The sequence below is a fragment of the Carcharhinus amblyrhynchos genome, chromosome 5 (assembly GCF_965287045.1).
Source record: "Carcharhinus amblyrhynchos chromosome 5, sCarAmb.v2.hapA, whole genome shotgun sequence".
Classification (NCBI taxonomy): Eukaryota; Metazoa; Chordata; class Chondrichthyes; order Carcharhiniformes; family Carcharhinidae; genus Carcharhinus; species Carcharhinus amblyrhynchos.
The window spans coordinates 80,318,447-80,337,862 of record NC_137328.1 but is presented as its reverse complement, the minus strand read 5'-3'; the positions used below and the strand labels follow the sequence as shown (position 1 = coordinate 80,337,862).

General features: G+C 38.7%; 1 protein-coding gene across 1 annotated transcript in view; it reads left to right on the top strand.

Annotated features, from left to right (window-relative positions):
- Nucleotides 1-7,448, top strand: part of LOC145343135 (membrane protein FAM174A-like) — a 48,862-nt gene extending 41,414 nt beyond the window's left edge. Inside the window, exon 3 of the mRNA XM_080189071.1 lies at nt 6,396-7,448. Within this exon, the coding sequence (XP_080045197.1) occupies nt 6,396-6,399 (4 nt within the window). The 3' untranslated portion in view covers nt 6,400-7,448. The remainder of the gene's footprint in view (nt 1-6,395) is intronic.
- Nucleotides 7,449-19,416: the final 11,968 nt, after the last annotated feature.

Genomic DNA, 19,416 nt, shown 5'->3' with positions numbered 1-19,416 from the left:
AGGCTCAAAACCATGCACCTCTCAACTGCTGAGAAAAAATAGATTTTTTTCCCCTAAAGATCTATTTTAAATCTGATCATTTAAATATAATTTGGAAAAACACACCAAGGAGAATATTGACCTAAGAATGACTTTCCCTTCAATCATGCTATTTGCTGAGCAACTTCAGCTGGAAAAGAAGAAAATACAAGCATAGACTACTTTCTGGAGCTTGTCACCCAGAAAATTATGCAGTCACTTTTCCAACTGTAAAACACTGTGCTTAACACTGCTGCTTCACTGTGCCAGGGACCCGGGTTCAATTCCACACTGTCTGTGCAGAGTCTGTACGTTCTCTCTGTAAGTGCATGGATTTCCTCCTGGTGCTCCAGATTCCTGCCACATTCTGAAAGACGTGCTGGTTAGGTGCATTGGTGAAACTGAATTCTCCCTCAGTGTGCCCGAATAGACACCAGTGTGTGCTGACTATAGGAAGTTCACAGTAACTTCGTTGCAGTGTTAATGTTAGCCCACTTGTGTCACTAATAAATAAACTTTAAAACAAATGTGCCACAAAATATTTAAATCATGTAGTTTTAATGAATATGAACTGCAAGTCAGTAATCGAGAAATTTTGGGGCCGATTGTCCCATTCCAACCTGCTAATTTTTTGGTGGGTCAGAATGGGAGATGTGCGCATGTGCCAATTCGTGGGACTCACTCATGTGTTCTCAATGCATCCGTGCCTCCCACAGCCCGAGAGCAGCACGGTCAAAACCACACTGGAAATGGATGGGAAGATCAGGGGAAGTCCTTTTAATCTGTTTTTAATCTATTTTAAATGTGATTATTTGGCCTAGAACTGAATTCTCTGGGCCCGATAGCACCTCCCATCCTGCCATGAGTATTTCACTCAGGCATGGTTTAGAGTAGTGCCCCACTTCGGGGAACTAGCGGGAAACCCCAGTGGAGTGAAGGGTGGGCAATCAGGGCCACCTGGGGATTGGGTGGCAGTGGTTGGTGCCACCAGGGCATGGGCACCCTGGCTGTGCCAGTCTGTGCCCCTTGACACTGCCCAAAGGGCAAAGGGCCCATGCCCAAGGGGCACCTTGACACTTCCCACCAGGTCTATTGTAGACAGGGCTTAAGGAGTGATCAGTTGGACTGGGGTGGGGGGGCTCATCACTGTTGGGGAAGGCTGGAGATTGCAGTGCTCCGGGTAGGGGGTGGTATGTGGGGTGGGGGTGATCGGGGCTGGCCCAGGAATGCTTGTGTGGGCTGCTATTGGGCCATGGGGGTATCACAAGGGGCAGCAATGTGGGGGTCCTGAGCTGGCCAGCAAACTGCAAGCTGACAGTTCGGGGCCACGGTGCATGCATGAATAGGCCCAAAGCCCCTGAGCTTTTAATGACGTTCAGAATTGTGACCTCTGCAATGCACAGAATGTGAGAGATTCAAGTCTGAACTCCCGGTGAGAGAAACAATTGTGATTTACGCCATTTTTCCTGCCAATTTAGCGCTTCAAATTTTTTTGGGCGAATCATCCCTTTATCTTAGTTTCAAATTGATATTTCAAATCTATGAGTATTTTAGTAAATGAAACACATTATTTAATGGTGTTCAGTTAATTTATCTTGGCTGAAAAAATACTCTTTGATTTTATGATTGTAACTTTCAAGGTCATCCTAAGAATTGGCACGTTACGCACTCCCTCTGACTCTTAAAAGCCCACTGAATTGAGCATTAAATGGCACTGGGTAGGACTTCCATCCGTATCTGATTAGTCAACAGCTCTCCAAACTCTCCAGGCAAAGCGCTGCAAAGTGTTCTGCCTCAAACCAAGTCCTGGTTTGGGATGTGCTGGTGAGAGGGGGTGGGTGGGGTGATGGTGGTGCGCAGGAGTGCTCTGCCTCAAACCAAGTCCTGGTTTGGGATGCCCTGGTGGGCGGGGATGTCGCAGGAAGCAGGGCGACCTCGGCATCAGGAGATTGGCCAGGGGAGGCGAGGAAGGTCGGAGCTGCCAGATCCTGGAGGGAGGATGTCCCAAATCTGAAAGGGCCTTCAAATTGAGGCACCCCAACTTCCTGACAGTGACTGAGAAAAGTTGAAAAACGGATTGCCTGCCTGTGTCTGGATTCACAACCGACACCATCAAGAGCTATTTTCAGATCAGGCATCATCCACCCAGGACACGTAAAATTCTGCCAGTAGAAAGCTATTGGTTAATTCATAAAATGCATCACTTTTAAATACATCTTATTAAATTCAATAAGTTTTTAAGTAAAATTATCGAAGCTTAACCAGAACCATCTTTCCTGGAGGTTTTAAGGAAGTTGTAAGTATTAAACTATTTCCAGTGATTCCAATAGCAAAGAGGAGGTAGCATCATGTTTTATGTAATAAATTGTATGCAGCCTTGCATGTAATAACCTTCAGAAAATACTCTTTTTATGTACCATTTTGGGTTGTTGTCATCATTTGTTAAATACTGCTCAAATGTACTATTTTCAGAATGTTAATCAGTTTAACAGTCAAATTGAAAAGCTTGTGTAGAAGTTCACCTTAATGTATTTAGCTAGATATTGATTTGATGAATGATTCAGTTATGTCACTAGACCAGAACCAGAGATGTGTAAATCTAATGACTAATACAATCATGTTTTTTCCTGTGATTGTCATAAATGTGACAGCAAGAATGTCTGTGATCCTGACATTTGATGTTTCTGAATAACCTGTCATGTTGTGTGTGTCGGACTTACTTTTTCTCCATCTCTTTTTGTGCCTTGTTTATAATCACAAAGGATGATTTATGTAGGAACTATTGGTTGCTGTAGTGATCACTGAGAATGTTGTGAGAGATGTCTCTGTGACAACTAATTTTGCCAAAGGTGGGAAAAGATTGAAGAGGAGCTGGGAGCCTTGCTACTGGCACTTGCATTTGTGCTTCCACTACACTGTAAATTCCTACCCTGTGTACTGTTTCTTAAAAGTAGAAAAAAAATGATTTCACATTGACAAATGTTGAATGAGTTTAGAAAGTCATTAGATGTAGAAGTTATTAGACTATAAAATGCTAACCACGCAAGTTTTAAAAATATAAACTGACATTTGCAGCTTTTTTTTTACGTGTTTGCATCCTAAATTGAAGAAAGTCAATGAGTCAATCTGGAGTACAGTTCCACAATGGCATGCTTGTCAACCTCACCTTCAGACCTGCCAATGGGGAAGCATAAAATCCAGCCCTCATATGGTTTGGCAGCACATGAATACAAATACAAAACACAGCTTTTAAAAAAACAACCTAGAAGTTTGGAAGTGAATATCTGGTATTCAACTCCTTATTAAAGTTGAACATGGACAAAGTAAACTTTAGGCCCTCTGAAAACACTGATGATTAACATGCCTGTCCGGTGGAACTGTACCCCAACTTGATTCATTGACTTTCTTTACATTTAGGACGCAAACATGTAAAATATATTATTGCATATTTTTAAGATGTGTGTTACCATTTTATAGATGAATCATTTTCACATCTAATAACTTTGAACATACCATATTCACTGGCTACTTGAGGACCTCATCCTGCCATTGCTAGTATTTTACCTGCGAGGCAGGGGTTTGGGAGGTGTTTATACCATGTGAGCACCCTGGCAGTTGTAGCTATGCTGGTTGGTGTCAGGGAAGAGAGGGTATGCCCTTTGCTGGAACAGACAGGCAAGCCTCAGTGAGACCCCTCCCACCGTCCCAGACTTTCCTGGACTCCATGGTGCGGTGGGACTGCCTATGGTCCCAGCTGTGGCCACCATTCCAAATGGTGCTATTGGAACTAACAAGCTTCCAGACATCTAATTGACCAATAGTTCTCTAAGGCAGGACTTGCTACTGAGAGAGGGGCGAAAGTCTCATCTTAAAGCAATTCAAGCTGCTGACAGCATAATTTACTCAGGAACACCTTGTGGGATCTCCTGACGTTTTAGCTATGGGGGCTAGAACCAAGGCACTCTGTTAAACCTAGTCCATGGTGTCTGTATCTAACAGGTTCATTGAATACTATAACAAGGAAACAGCCTATTTGATCTAATTCATCTACACTGTTATTCTCCATGAGCTTCCTGGTTCTTAGGCTGGCCAGTAACACCTACATCCCATGAAAGAAAATTAAATATTGAATTCCACTTAAGTTCTTTTAAAAGCTTCAGCTACAGTGTATGATTTTTTTAATAGTTTATTTTTAATTCTTAATTTGTACCTATTAAGTTTCTTAATCTTTCATAATTTTTAGCTTTTTTCAAATTACTCTTCAACACCAATGAACAGAAATCCTAAGTCAAGTATCACATCATTACTGTAACCTCCTCATCCCTGCTATATAAAAAAAGTGAATTTAAGCTGTAGTTTCTGCATTATCTGTATGTCTTCAATATAGCAGGGTGCCTAAATTTGTACTTTTTTCCATTTATGGCCCGAATAATGTTTTGTAGAAGTACAATATTACCCCCTTGAGTTTCATTTTCTTTGACTCTTGGTAACACCAAGGATTCAGTTTTCTTCTTTTGTGGCTTTTAATTAATACATTTTAATTACCTTTATCTGTGGCACCAATAACCTTTTGTCTGACTTTTTCCTACTTTCAAAATGTGTTAATTCACATTTTACTAAGCACCTGCTACTGCCTATGCCTACATTAATAGAAATGTTTGCTGATAGACAATCTGTTAATCCCTAACATATTTGGGTTCAAAGGCATTTATTGACTTAGATAGGAAACACGCTGCTGTCTGAAATGTTCTGTACAGGTCTTCAACCAGTTTATTACACTTACTCAAGTCCTTTACTTTATTAGACAGACAAAGCACTGTGGTTCAACCTTAGCTTTATTAAAAACACTCATCGATTAAAGAAACAATTTTTTCGCAATAGATTAAGTTAACTTTCCCCAAAGTGGGCTAAATGTCTGAGAAATAGATGTTACCTGGTCTGTTAGCACGATTAGGCTGTTGGATTCAATTCACTCGGCTCAATGACAGATGAACTCAGGGTCCTCTTAGTACGAGGGTGGATCTCACACGCCTTCTTGCATCATCCCAGGTTACAGTATGTTTGGTAGATTATTTGCTGGAGTTTGTCTTGAAAATAGCTTTTTATCCTTTGCTTCCCTTCAAACGTTCCCTGGTTTTCAGCCAATGAGGTGACAGGGCAGAGGTGGTCACAACACCCAGTGAGGTTAGGCCAGGTCATCTTAGTTGTACATATCTCTTGTGAGTCTGGCTGAAACTAGGGAATACACAATCATGATGCCTTCTGACTGAGTACCTTTTGTCATGTTTTGAGCAATAAGGACTATTACATTATAAAGTTTGAGGTGCTCTATTCAATATGTAAAAGGTCTGAATTCTGGTTTCAGGTCATAATGACTTCCCTATTGTTAAGGTGAAATACTCCTGTTTGATATGCAAGACAGTTCTGGTATGTGTCCCTGTGTGCATTTGATCTGCAGTAACTTCATAGTTTTTAGCTGTATTAATTTAAAATGTCCAGTTTTATGTTGAGCCTATTTCCTCAGTCCTTGTGCATTTGGCCACGGTGCGTACAGCGATAACAAACATTTCCAACAACTACACACAATAATAGCCGTAGTACTGCGTGTCAATTAATTAGTTGTATTGTAGATTTTGAGCTCAGGGCCGACTGACCCAACCTTGTTTGAGTTAGTGTCTGTTCTAGTGCCAATCTATAACTTTCTTTCACTCAAAATAGAACCTTATCTAATTACAGGGTTTTGCTTTTTAGAATAATTCCCTAAAACTATACTCAACTGTAACATATCCAGAATGGTGACAGGTGCCTTTACAAGGCTAAAGTAGACAGTTTTGTTGTCTCACTTTATCAATGCCTAATGCAAATCCTTTTTACTAACTGATCTTTGCTAACAAGAAGTCACTTAAAAGCTAAAGTTAACATTTAAAAATTAAGTATCTTTCCCAGAAATGCATGTGAATGTTGTAGATCTTCTTGGGCAAATGTTGTCAGTATCTCAAAAGCATTTTCTAATTGGATAATACCTGAAAATTAGAAAAGGAAACACATCTGTTTTTCTTAGAATAATCTAAAACATAGCAGGCATCTTTTAGATTTATAATGGTAATACAGATGTGGCACTGAAATCTTCAACTGACAAATACAATTTACATCTTGTGACTTGCTTAAAATTACTTTGAATTTCTGCTTTCATTGGAATGAAGGTTAGCCAGAGAATGGAGCACTTTTCTACTTTTAGTGCCCAGTATAAGAGTCAAGTATTTCTTCATTAACAACTAGTGTTATCCTATACAAACATATTATTTAGGTAACAAAGTGCTTTATACATTTGCAGTTAGAAGGTTAAAAAAAACTTTGTATTTTTGTTTTGTTTACAGGTAAATGCAGTCAATCTGGAAGAGCGTATCCTGCAAGAAAACTATAGAGCAATATTAAGAAACTACCTGCATCGTGTTGTATCAGAATGAACTCTAAATATATGTGTTGTGTACAGTTGTACTGTAAGTTACTGTACAGTTGTTTTGTTGCTCTATCTTATTGAAAAATGCACTATTTTAATAAGGTAACTATTTGTTTCTATAATAAGTGTAAATGAAAATGGAGAATGTATATTTTTTATTTCTTTGTCAAAACTGATAATGATATAGTCTTTTTAAGGTTGAAAAAGCAAAATGGAATTTTCCCAGTTTTTTTGTACATTTGAACATTAATCTGAGTTTGGACTGAAACAGTATGGGAGCTAGAATTCCTGCTGAAAAAATAGCAGAGATCTGTATTTTTTGAGTCAAATGTTGGCCCCTTTTTAAAACTAGAATCAAAGTCCTAGAATATAAATGGTTCAGTACACAGGATTTTTTTTCCAAAAAGCCAGCGATTAATGTGGGACCCTTGGGTAGTGAGACTTCAACGTTCTCAGAACAAAAAAAAAATTACTGTAGCTTGTAGCACTAACACTAGATTTTACAGCCTGTTTAATCAAAATACTGCAGTGTGCATGTCGGTGCATTATATAAAACTTCAAAATTCTGTCATTTTGTACAGAACATGCACTGATGTGCACAAATAGGTAAGTGTTTATAAACTAACTACCTGAAGAGATTCCTGTGATGACTTGTTTGATTTTTTTTTTGTTTCCTTTTGTTTGCAAAGGAGCATAGGGATCAGAACTGTGAAAGAATGTTTGCTTATTGTTGATCAATGCTTTTCAATTAAATTTCCATTAAAATAAACTTTGCTTTTATGGAGTTTTTTTGGGCAAATGATAGTTGTCTTTATAAGTTAAATTACAATAATTTTTGAGTAGTAGCACTATTTCAAAGTATGTTTCAAAGTAACGTCTGTTACGACTATTGTTTCTTAATAGAATGCTAATGTATAAATGGCTTTAACTCTTTTGTAAATAAAAACCACACCCTTTGTTTTGTATCCTCTACATTCCATGTCTTACGTCCATGTTAAGTTGTGTTTAAGACTTTATTTGACTTTGTTCAATTCTTCACTTTACGTAGAAGCAGGAGTAGGCCATTTGATCTTTGAGCCTGCTCCACCATTCATTTTGATCGTGGCTGATCATTGAATTCAATGTTCTGATCACTCCTCCCCTCCCCAATACCCCTTTATCCCTTTAGTCCCAAGAGCTATGTCTGATTTCTTCTTGAAATCAGACAATGTTTTGGCCTCAAATACATTCTGTCGTAGTGAATTCCATGCATTCACCACCCTCTGGATGAAGAAATTTCTCTTCACCTCCGTTTAAATGCTCAATCTATTAAAAAGCATATTTCTAGCTTCAAGACCAATTTGAATTCCTTATCTTATTGGAAAAATAATATAGCTACATGTGAAGTCTATTTCATCGACGTGCAATAAACGTGGAAAGGCAATTTGTTAAAAACAAAAACCTCTCTAATCACTTGGTATAAGTTCAGATTCAGTGCATTTTCCAAAGCACCCTCATTCCACTGGTGCTGAGATCTTCAAATCAGTAGTTTAAATCTAGGTCTAGAGTTTGTAACAACTTACTACTACAGTAACATGTACAAACAGTAGATCTATTAAAGGGCCTCCCAGTGCAGACTATTCTTTTCTTCACCCTGAACCTCAGTCTTGCTGGTTAAAGTTCCAGTTCAAAGCCACCAATTGTTATTTTCCTCAATCGTTAGATTGTGGCAGTATTTAATTGTGGTATTTAAACTATATATTTAAAGTACCATCCAAACCTCCCAAGAGCTCAGTGGAGTTCTTCCAGTTAAGCATGAAGTCCTGATCCAAGGTTACTGCTATTGAATAAAGTGATCATCACTTTTAATAGAACAAATTCCTCCAGATGGGAAATAACCAGGTTTCCATTTTTAAAAGCTTTGTTTCACTAGGAATTCACCATCTCATACCTGATCTGCACTTTAAGTAGGAATTTAGAAAAATTCCGGGTTGTTTAATGGACATTGTGTTCAGCCAACTAATTTACCTGCAGAACCACACTCCAGTGTTAATCCCCAACATAATAACTTTTTATTACCTATTCATGTTGCTAATGTGCCAATTACATAAAAAATCTGATTCCAAGTCCAAAATTAAAAATAGCAATTACTGCTACTTACCTTGGGATTGCTGTGGCTGCCAGGATACTTACCAATTGCTCTTCCATCATCGTAGCCTCATTAAAATCTCAACATTTATCTGTGCTTGAGTTGGACCATTTTTCAAAAATTAGCTTTCTGGAATTTGGATTTCCTAACTAAATGAGAACGAGCAAAAGGAGAACCATTCACGGGATCTGATTCTCATTAGAAATACATTCTAAAAGACTATGCTGGCTGCATCTCAACCCGAGAACATTTCTTAATCATTTAGAATAATTATACTTCTATTTAATGCAGCAATCCGATACAAATCAATTTTGTTTTGATGGCTTTAGCCAATCGTGATACAAAACTTCTACGTGCTAGTCATCATTTTTAGTTGAGCTAGGCACCGTCATCTGCATTGCCAGAACAGTTTCTCTCCATCCACCCCATCCAGACTGCCATGATCTTGGGACACCTCTGTCATATCTCCTTTCAATTCTCTCCTCTCTGAGAAGAACAGACTCACCTTCTCCAATCCATCCATGTAATCAAAATCCCCCATTCCAGGCAACATTCTCATAAATTCCTTCTGCACTGCCTCTCCTCCCGCATAACGTATGGTGCCCAGAATTGGACACAATGCCCCACTTGAGCCCAATCCTGTGTTTTATAAAGCACCGTAACTTATTTACTTTTGCACTTCATGCACCCATTTATAAAGCACAGGATCCTGCATATCTTACTAACCAGTTCCTCAATCAACACTGACACTTTCAAATATCTATGCCTATGTACCTCCAAATCACTTTACCCCTGCACCCTCATTAGAAGTCAGCACAAGGCTTTCTTTTGACTAACTGAGTAACCTTAATTGACTTCTTTTGTGAAAACCAAGAATCCATCTCCCAGGCTAAGGGCATAAATTTAGATGAAAAGAACCATGCTCTGATCCCATTGCTTCACTAAAATCATTCTGAGCTAAGAGGTAGGACTGACTTGGGGATGGCTCATCATCTGGCTTTTCCCTCCTACCAACAATGATGTGGAGAGGTTAAACTTCTGTTCATCCCATTCCATTGCACCACTATAATGAAGTAATCTTTACTTTTTCTTGGTCTGTTTAGGCAACTTTTTTGATCTTGGATTTCAGACAAGCTTCATGCATCACAAGGAGCAAGCCTAATCAGTAACTATCCTCAGATTTCACTTACTTAGCATGTCTTCTCTTTTCTAGATACTTTATTTATATAGGTATTAGAATTGTCCGAAAGATCCATGCACGTATTTAATAAACTTAAGTGGTAGGAAATTGATTCTAGCCCATTGAAAAATAAAGCCCATCTATACAAGGCTGATAACCTTATCTTCATCTGTGTGGAAGACTTCATTAGTGTGTCATGAAGATACCCAGCTAGCTGAAGTCCTAAATATTTCATGTCCTGGCCAATATTTATTCCTCAATCAACTTCACTAAAAACGTGTTTGGAGCTTGCTGTTTGCAAATTGACTGCTGCATTTCCTATATTACATTAATAACTACACTTCAAAATGTACGTAATTGATTGAGGTGCTAAAAGGTGCTATACAAATGTAAGTCAGTGCACCTCTTCTTCCCAACATATTGTCTTGGCAGCAGAACATTTGGGAAATATACCAAGAAAGGGTCTACGCTAAATCACAAAATGAGCACCATGATATGATTTCACTAATTCATTCAACTTATAACATGAGCTTATTCTAAATGAACATAAAGACAGGACTTGATAAAAATTACAACATATCTATTAGATTCATACTTTTTTTGTGTCAGCTAAAAATAGCCGAAGGTTCATCTTTGTCTCCTTATTATTCAAGTCAGAGGGTTTATTTTCTTAATTAGCATAACTGGACATATTTTTCTAGCTATAATTAAAAATTAATGAAAATATTAGCAGTAGGTTAATGTTGCTTCAATTCTGTTTTACTAACCTGATGGGCAACATTTACAATAATTTTAATATCAATGGAGTGTTGTACATTTGGTCTTGTTAAAGAATTTCTTTCTCAGCATTAAAAGGATCTTTAAATTTTGCTCTGTGCCATCTACAAAACATTGTTTCTGTAAATGTTTAATGCTGTACCTAGCATTTGAGAAATGTACTAAATTGAACACTTTAATAAATCAAATATATATGAACATTTGTGGACTTGTGTACAAATGCTGAATTAATATCCTTTTATTTCTGTTAAAAATCAAGTGTACTCTGATTTAGAGGATGATGCATCAACTGTTAACGATTGCAGGAATGATTGTGACTTTTCATTCACTGCTTGTTTATAAAATGATGATCTGTAGTTGACTACTGGGGAAAAAAAACTGTCATTGAAATAATTAAATTGCAATGATTATGGGTTATCATTGTGTTGTGAAAAGAGAAAATGCCAATATGTAGCAAGACTACTACACTTTTGGACTAATACATACTTTTGCCTTTACTTCACAATTCAAGGTTCTAAAATTTTGCATCTCAAATTTTTTGGTGTGTAAATTAAATTTATATAGACAGTTTGGTGGGAAAAAAGACTGTAAAGACTATATAATAGGAACTAAATATATAATAGGAACTAAAATATTGCGGTAGAGTTTGCCTTCAAATGTGGTTGAAATCGCACTGGTTAGGATACAATTCAAGTTTCTACTAACATTAATTTGCTGTATCACAAATGGAAAAACTTCCATCAATTAGTGCAAGAACACAGGGTAATCGAATGTAAAAGCATTCTTATAATTTAAAAAATACTCATTGATATAATGAAGAGTGGTAACCTGGTGCCATTTTATTAATTCACACGAACACTGAGTTATTCACAAAAGAGATTTTTATTAAGCATGTCAGTCCTCTCTCTGAGTGTAAGCTGGTGTGAAATGAAAGCTATCCTAAACCATTTAATAATTTCATTGGTGTGTATGCCAGTCAGTTTTTTAATGAAATAAATATTTTTAAGATTAAAATCTTACCTACTATAGTGCCTATATGCCTAAGAAAATTAGTGCAATTTGAAAAGCTTTGCCCAAAACTATGCAATCAATGAAATCTCTCAATTTTGGCCCGTGGTGTGGACACTTTTCTAGAGCAAGGGGGAGCTATTTTGAGCAAACTGAATCTTGAACCTATGTAAACTATTGCAAAATATATGAGTGCAAGTCATTTTGAGCCTAACTCACCTATATTTTAAATTTCCAGATGCCATACGCTAGTTAGGCCGACGCTGCCCAACATGTTCAAATATTACAAATGGAAACTTGACCCAACTTAGTTTAACCATCTTACACCTGTTGGGATGCAGTATTTCCAGAAATTATTCTTTGATTCAGAACTAGTCCAATGTGACTAGATTTTTGAATGAAAAAGATCATAACCATTTTTAAGTAGGAAGAATAAATATTTCAAGTAAATATGATTTGAAAATGTAAACCACTTCTTTCAGAAATTTATTGTTCAAGCTCGTCCAAGTCTAAAGTGTCGAGATTTTCAACTGCACAGCATTAATCATCGTATTCAAGCTTTAATATGTCATTAAACCTATTCATGCGGTAAAGGTTAAAGTTAAACTAAATTATAATTGTGATAGAATTTAGTACTTAACATTTAAGTACAACATGGATGAAAAAGTGGCTTAAGCTTATTGAAACATGAATGTAATGTTTGCATAATTGTAAGTGTTGATGAGCAACAATTATACCAATTATCATAATTGGAAAATAATTATAGTAATTGTAGCTTAAAGCCAAAACTCCCATAGGTACGGAAGAAAAACAACCACTGATTTTAGTATTTGAACTTTTATAAAAACAGTAAATGCTGGAGATGTTTACATCTTGAACATTGTGATGTCCTTAATTATGAAGTTGTGAATTAAATGATTTTATCAGGCTAATTACAATTGGAATTTTTCAGTAATTCAAAAAATACAAAAGTTTATGATACTTCGAAGGAGATCTATATTTTTGAAAAGAAAAATAACTTCAGACAATATCTTAACCTTGAGTCAAAATGAACTATAATTTAAACATGGGTGTTTTACAACTGAATTCATAACTTTACAGAAGAACTGAACTCATAGAACATAGAACACTACAGCACAAACAGGCCCTTCGGCCCACAAGTTGCACCGATCATATCCCTACCTACCAGGCCATAGAACTATCTGTAACTCCCAATCTCATTAAATCCCATGTACTCATCCAGAAGTCTTTTAGAAGACCCCAGCGAGTTTGCCTCTACTACCACCACCGACAGCAGCCAATTCCATTCACTCACCACCCTGAGTGAAAAACTTAACCCTAACATCTCCTCTGTATTTGCTCCCCAGCACCTTAAACCTGTGTCCTTTCGTAGCGACCATTTCAGCGCTGGAAAATAGCCTCCAAGAATCCACCCTATCCATTCCTCTCAACATTTTATAAACCTCTATCAGGTCGCCTCTCAACCTTCGTCTCTCCAGGGAGAAGAGACCTTGCTCCCTCAACCTATCTTCATAAGGCAAGCCTCCCAATCCAGGCAACATCCTTGTAAATCTCCTCTGCACCCTCTCAAGAGCTTCCACATCCTGTAGAGAGGCGACCAGAACTGCACACAGTACTCCGAGTGGGGTCTGACAAGGGTCTTATAAACTCGTGGAAACTTCCAGAACTATCTTTTATTCATTTGAGATATGCAGTGCTGAACCATTAAGATGACTGCCAAAGGGTCACATGATCTTTTATAATTCAGCATGACCATCCAGCTTCTGGAAGGTTCCAAATTGAATAACCATGGATGGGGGTGGGGGGAGGGGGGAGCTCTGCCTGGAATGGATAGAGGACAAATTTTATCTATGGAATTCACCACCTGCCAGTATTTGAATATTGCCCAAAGCAGAGCCACTGGACTCTAGGGGCAGGATTTTACAGCCTCGCTCGGTTGAGACAGGAAATTCCCATCCGAGGCCAGTGGAGATTTCCGTTGTTATACCCTCACACACTCCGATTCCCTGCCAGGCAAGGTGGTAAAGTTCTGGTCCAGGACTCTGTCTCCAGGTTCTCAATGTAGTAAAAGAAAGCTGACAAGACCAGTTATCCACAAATAAAGTTTGAAAGACCACCAGCTATTTCCTATTGTGCATGATAACTTTGGGTAATTAGCATTATAGGTCATGTGATTGAAATTTCCTTGATATAATGAAAAAAGAACAATACAGCACAGGAACAGGCATTTCAGTCCATTAAGCCTGTCGTTCATGCATCTATCAAGGTATCCCTGGAATATTGCTAACATGCCTACTTCCATCTTTTTATCTAAAGACGCGGATAGACCATGGTAGTCTGCAGCAAAACACCAAAGTGCCAGAAAAGACAGTGTCATCTTTGCCTTTTAAAAACCATCAATCATCAGTCAGTCTGAGAACCAGACTCTGAAACCAGAAGCTTGTCATCAGCAGTCAAACTACATAACCTATACCAGTTTTAAAGTTCACCTGAGAACCAACGTCCTAGATATTGAACTACAAGAATAAAAGCAAATTACTGCGAATGCTGGAATCTGAAACCAAAAGGGAAAATGCTGGAAAATCTCAGCAGGTCTGGCACATCTGTAGGGAGAGAAAAGAGCTGATATTTCAGGGTCATCTGGAGTCGAAACATCAGCTCTTTTCTCTCACAGATGCTGAGATTTTCCAGCATTTTCCCTTTTTGTTTCAACTACAAGAAACCCCACTATCTTCTGAAAACCCTTCACTTTACAAGACCCTCACTTCAACATTCAAACTATTCAGGGAAAAGAGGCTTGCCATGTGGGAGACTGGAAATCCTAAATCACAGTTGAATCAGCTGACATCTGTAAAAATGTGCACTATCTTTATTCATATCCAGTGGAATGTTTGTGTGTGACATTTTGTGAATTTGAGGTAAACGCATGAGAATAAATTATCTTTTTTAAAACGCATGAAAACTTGCTGGTGAATTATGCAATTGGAATACACATTCCAAAGATAAGAGAAGGTTTTTCATACCTTTCCAGACCAAAACATGAGCAGTAAAGGAGCAAATAAATTCTGTCTGTGACAATGGGTCCCTACCATTTACAAGTACTGCTAGTACTCAATCTGTAATCACTAGATGGTGAACTTCCAATGCAGAGTTTTATTTTAAATCATTCAAGGGATGTGGTGTTGCTGGCTAGGCCAGCACTTACTACCCATCCCTAATTGCCGTTGAGAAAATGGTGGTGAGCTACCTTCCTGAACAGCTACAGTCTCTGTGGTGTAGGTACACCCAGAGTGCTGTTAGGGAGGGAGTTCCAGGATTTTTGACCCTGCAACAGTGAAGGAACAGCAATATATTTCCAAGACAGGCTGCTGAGTGCCTTGGAGGAGAACCTCCACATTGTGGTGTTCCCATGTATCTACTGCACTTGTCCTACATGGAAGAGGCAGGGGATTTGGAAGGTTCTCTCTATGGAGCCTTGAGTCCCAGATGGGGAGATGCCAGCGTTGGACTGCAATAAACACAATAAGAAGTCTCACAACACCAGGTTAAAGTCCAACAGGTTTATTTGGTAGCACAAGCCACAAGCTTTCGGAGCGCTGCCACTTTATCACTCACCTTTGACCTGCTTAGTTAACCACTTACATTGCTGGCCCAATTCAGTTTCTGGTCAATGGTAACTCCCAGTATGTTGATAGTGCCATTAAATGTCATAAGGAAACGGTTAGATTCTCTCTTGTTGAAAATGGTCATTGCCTGGCACTGTGTAGCGCAAATGTTACATGTCACTTGTCAGGCCAAGCCTGGATATTGTCCAAGTCTTGCTGCATTTGGATATGAACTGATTCGGTATCTGAGGAATCATGAATGGTGCCAAAATGGTGCAATCAGCAAACATTCCCACAACCATGTGACGAGGAGAAGGTTGTTGATGCAGCAGCTGAAGATGGTTGGGCCTAGGACATCACTCTGAAGAACTCCTGCAGTGATGCCCTGGAACTGAAATCATTGACCCCCAACAGTCACAACCATCTTCCTTTGTGCTAAATATGACTCCAACCAGTGGAGAGTTTTCCCCTTCAATCCCATTAACTCCACTATTGCTAGGGCTCCTTGATGACTTACTCTGTCAAATGCTATCTTGATGTCATAGGCATGCATTCTCACCTCATATGTACAAACTACGAGCAGGAGTAAGCAACTCGGTCCCTCGAGCTTGCTCCGCCATTCAATAAGATTATGGTCGATCTGATTGTAACCTCAACTCCACATTTCTGCCTACCCCCATGACCTTTCATTCCATCATGGGAAATGTTAGTGTTGGACTTAAAAGTCTCACAGTTGAACAATTGTTGTTTATCAATTGCAAATGTCATCCTGAAGAAAAGTAATACTGCAAAAACATATTCATTACAGGGCTTCTGTGCATTTTCCTGGAATTAAATAATCTTAAATTGTCACATTCATCATTCAACCAAAACATCGTATCCAACTTAATAAAACTGAGTATCTGTCAGCAGTAAAACTCAAACAAAGTAATACTGATACTCGCATCTCAATATTATCCCAACAACAAAACAAATTGTTGTAATTTCTTGGAAATTAAAACGACTGTAAAAATATCAGTTGAACACTTGAGATTATTTGCCCAATAAGTTCTCTGGGTAAAGTATCTTGTCGCTGTTCAGGCATTTCTTCTTAGTGCTAAGTATTAAAAATTGATGCAAATGATTTATTTATTAGTAGAGACACTCAAGCTTGGATTTTCCTTATCACTGAGATGCCTGCTGAACATGATGTGGAGTTGCCAGCATTGGACTGGGCTAGGCTGGTTAAAGTCCAACAGGGTTATTCAGTAGCATGAGCTTTCAGAGCACCACTCCTTCACTCACCTGATGAAGGAGCAGTGCCCCGAAAGCTCATGCCACCACATAAATCTTTTCGACTTTAACCCGATGTTAGAGGCCTCTTACTATTTCTGCTGAAAGAGGGGAATAGTAGCACTCACAACCACTGCTTCAGTCCCTAAATGGCCTCAGTGATTTCACTGGAATTAAAGTAATTATGCTTTCAGGGCAGCCTTCTGGTGCTCATGGTGCCTTTCATTGAGAGTCTATCTCTAGGTGGAAGCCAAGTGCTTCTGTAACTATAACTGCTGAAACAGGCAAGCCAACATCTGAGGAAAATTGACTACTCTGTTTCTTCAGAAAAGGAGGAGCAGAGACTTAACATAGATGATCTCAGCCAAAAATAACTTCTTAAATGCCTTCAGCTTTCATAATCATGAAAGATAGAAGTAGGCTGTTCAGTCCATCAAATCTGTGCTACCATTCAATAAAATCATGGCTGATCTAATTGTGACCTTAACTTGCTTTCCAGCCTGCTGTCCATTATCCTTGACTCTCTCATAGGTTCAAATTTTTCTAGCTCAGCTTTGAATATATTAAATGATCCAGCCTCCATTGCTCTCTATGGAAGAGAATTCCAAAGATTAGTGACTCACAGAAGAAATTCTTCCTCACATCCGTCTTAAGTGGAAGACCCCATATTTTCCAGTTCCCCTGAAATCACATCCCCGCATTACTTTTAACTCCACAATTCCTCATTGTTCAATCCATCTGATACAACTGCAACATTTTCTTGGTTAAAATCCTGAAGTTAAAGATACCACTAAAAACAAATTCCATAACTAATACACCAATAAAATTCCAATAATAGAAAACTGAGTTCTTCACCTTCTGGCTACAGCACGGTTGGTTACAAGCATTCAATCAAGGAGACACAAGTAGCATTGCAGGATTACCTTTGGCCCAGCTTTAGACAGTGCAACCTTGACCCAGCTTTGGACTGCCCCACCTTGGCTCAGGTTTGGACTGCAGTCCCTTGACACAGCTTTAGACTGCACAACCTTGCCTAGCTTTGGACTGCACCATCTAGGCCCAGATTTGGACTGTACCACCGTGCCTCACTTTGGACTGCACCACCTAGGTCCAGATTTGGACTACAGCCCTTTGGCCCAGCTTTGGGTTGCAGTCCCTTGGCATGGGTAGCAGTCTGGGCTGGCAGGCTGACAGGCAACTACAAGGGCTCGGGTGGAGCGACAGTGGCGAAAGCACAAATGCCATCATCCCGAGACAAGGATGATAACTTAGCAACCTTAGTCATCTGATGAATGACAGATTGCTGGACTATTGCAAGAGCTTGTATGTACATTTGAGTGTTGCTATCCCTGATGGCAGCAGCCTGAGCTTGCATAGCACCAAGCTGGGTTTTATAGCAGCAAACACAGATATCATGACATCTGTCTCAGCTTCCACTACATCACTGAGAGTTTCTGTCATCCATAGCCCCACAATTTTTTCCAGTTCAGGTATTTATCCAATTTTTGGAAAATTATTTTTAAATCTGCTTTCAGGCAGTGCACTCTAGATCATATTAATTTAGTGCACAACATTATTTTTCCTTATTTTGCCTCAGTTTGCCTTCCTATGTACTCGAACAAAGGCCTTTGTGATTTTGAACCTTTCTACTATCCAATCTCTGCTTAACCCTCTGCTCTCAGGAGCACAACCCCAGCTTCTCTAATATCTCTTTCATATATCTTTCATCCCTGGCACCTTTCTGGTGACTTACTTCTGCTCCCTTTTGAAGGCCTTATATCATTCCTAAAGTGTAGTGTCCAGAATTGGCCATAATACTCCAGCTGAGATCTAACCAAGGTTTCACAAAGGTTCAATTATCATAACTTCCTTGCTTTTGTGCTCTATTCCTCTGTTATAAAGCCAAGAGTCGTGTATACTTTGATGTATGATCGGTTCACTCTATTTAGAACTCCTGTACATTTCAGTGTTAGCATTAGATTAAGTAAGAAAAGACAGAACCCATTTTCTGCTTGAGCAAGTTAAGAATTGAACACCCTTTAATCATGGACGAACAGAAAACTGAATGTGTTCAACAAATTAATATCACATTCATCACAATGTGATCATTTATCAATTTGCTGTATGCATGATTGGAATTGAAATGAAAAAAAGACAGAAAATATCATGGACAATTCCAGCATCCAGAGCACGAGTGAAACTATTTCATTAAATGACTGGGTATGACTTTTATTAGAGCTGAAAGAAAAGTAGTCACAAATTTCACAACCAGAAAGACTAAGGGGAGAGGAACAAAAAAGCAAAGATATATAGTGTATGAGCTCCTGTGTTTATGCTGCATTATGCTTAGCGCCTATTCAACCTTTCCCAAGATGCAGCTGAGAGCCATATTTTAAATGCTTGCTTTCATTGTTATAAATTCAGTAAGGATGAAATCTGTCTATGAGTAATCAAGTGCTTGACAGAATGCTGCTCCTAGCCTACTATTGCCCAGGTATTCTTCCCATAATCTCCATGAGAGCCTGGTCACTAACAATAATTGAAATAAAGTAGTGACTCAGACCAGACAAAGCAATGGGATCAGTTCAAATCCATCTTCTGTGTTCTGCATGATGGATGCCGCTACCTTCAGTTGCACTTACATTTTTACTGTTTGGTGATATTTTGGGAATGTAGGTGACTAACAGCAAACAATCTCACATGTGAGATTTGCCCAGTGTTGACAACTGTGGTCATAATATGACAAAAATCAGACCAATTTGTGCTGAATGAATAACTAGATTGTCAATCCATGTAGCCATAGTCAATGGAACAAACATGCTCACATTTGAGATTCCACTGTATTAATGAGTGTAATTACACTATGCATTTTCACCTTCTATTGCCAATGACAAACCCTGGGGTTAGTTATTAGCAAGATGGACTGACTGGCAATGATATGGTCAAT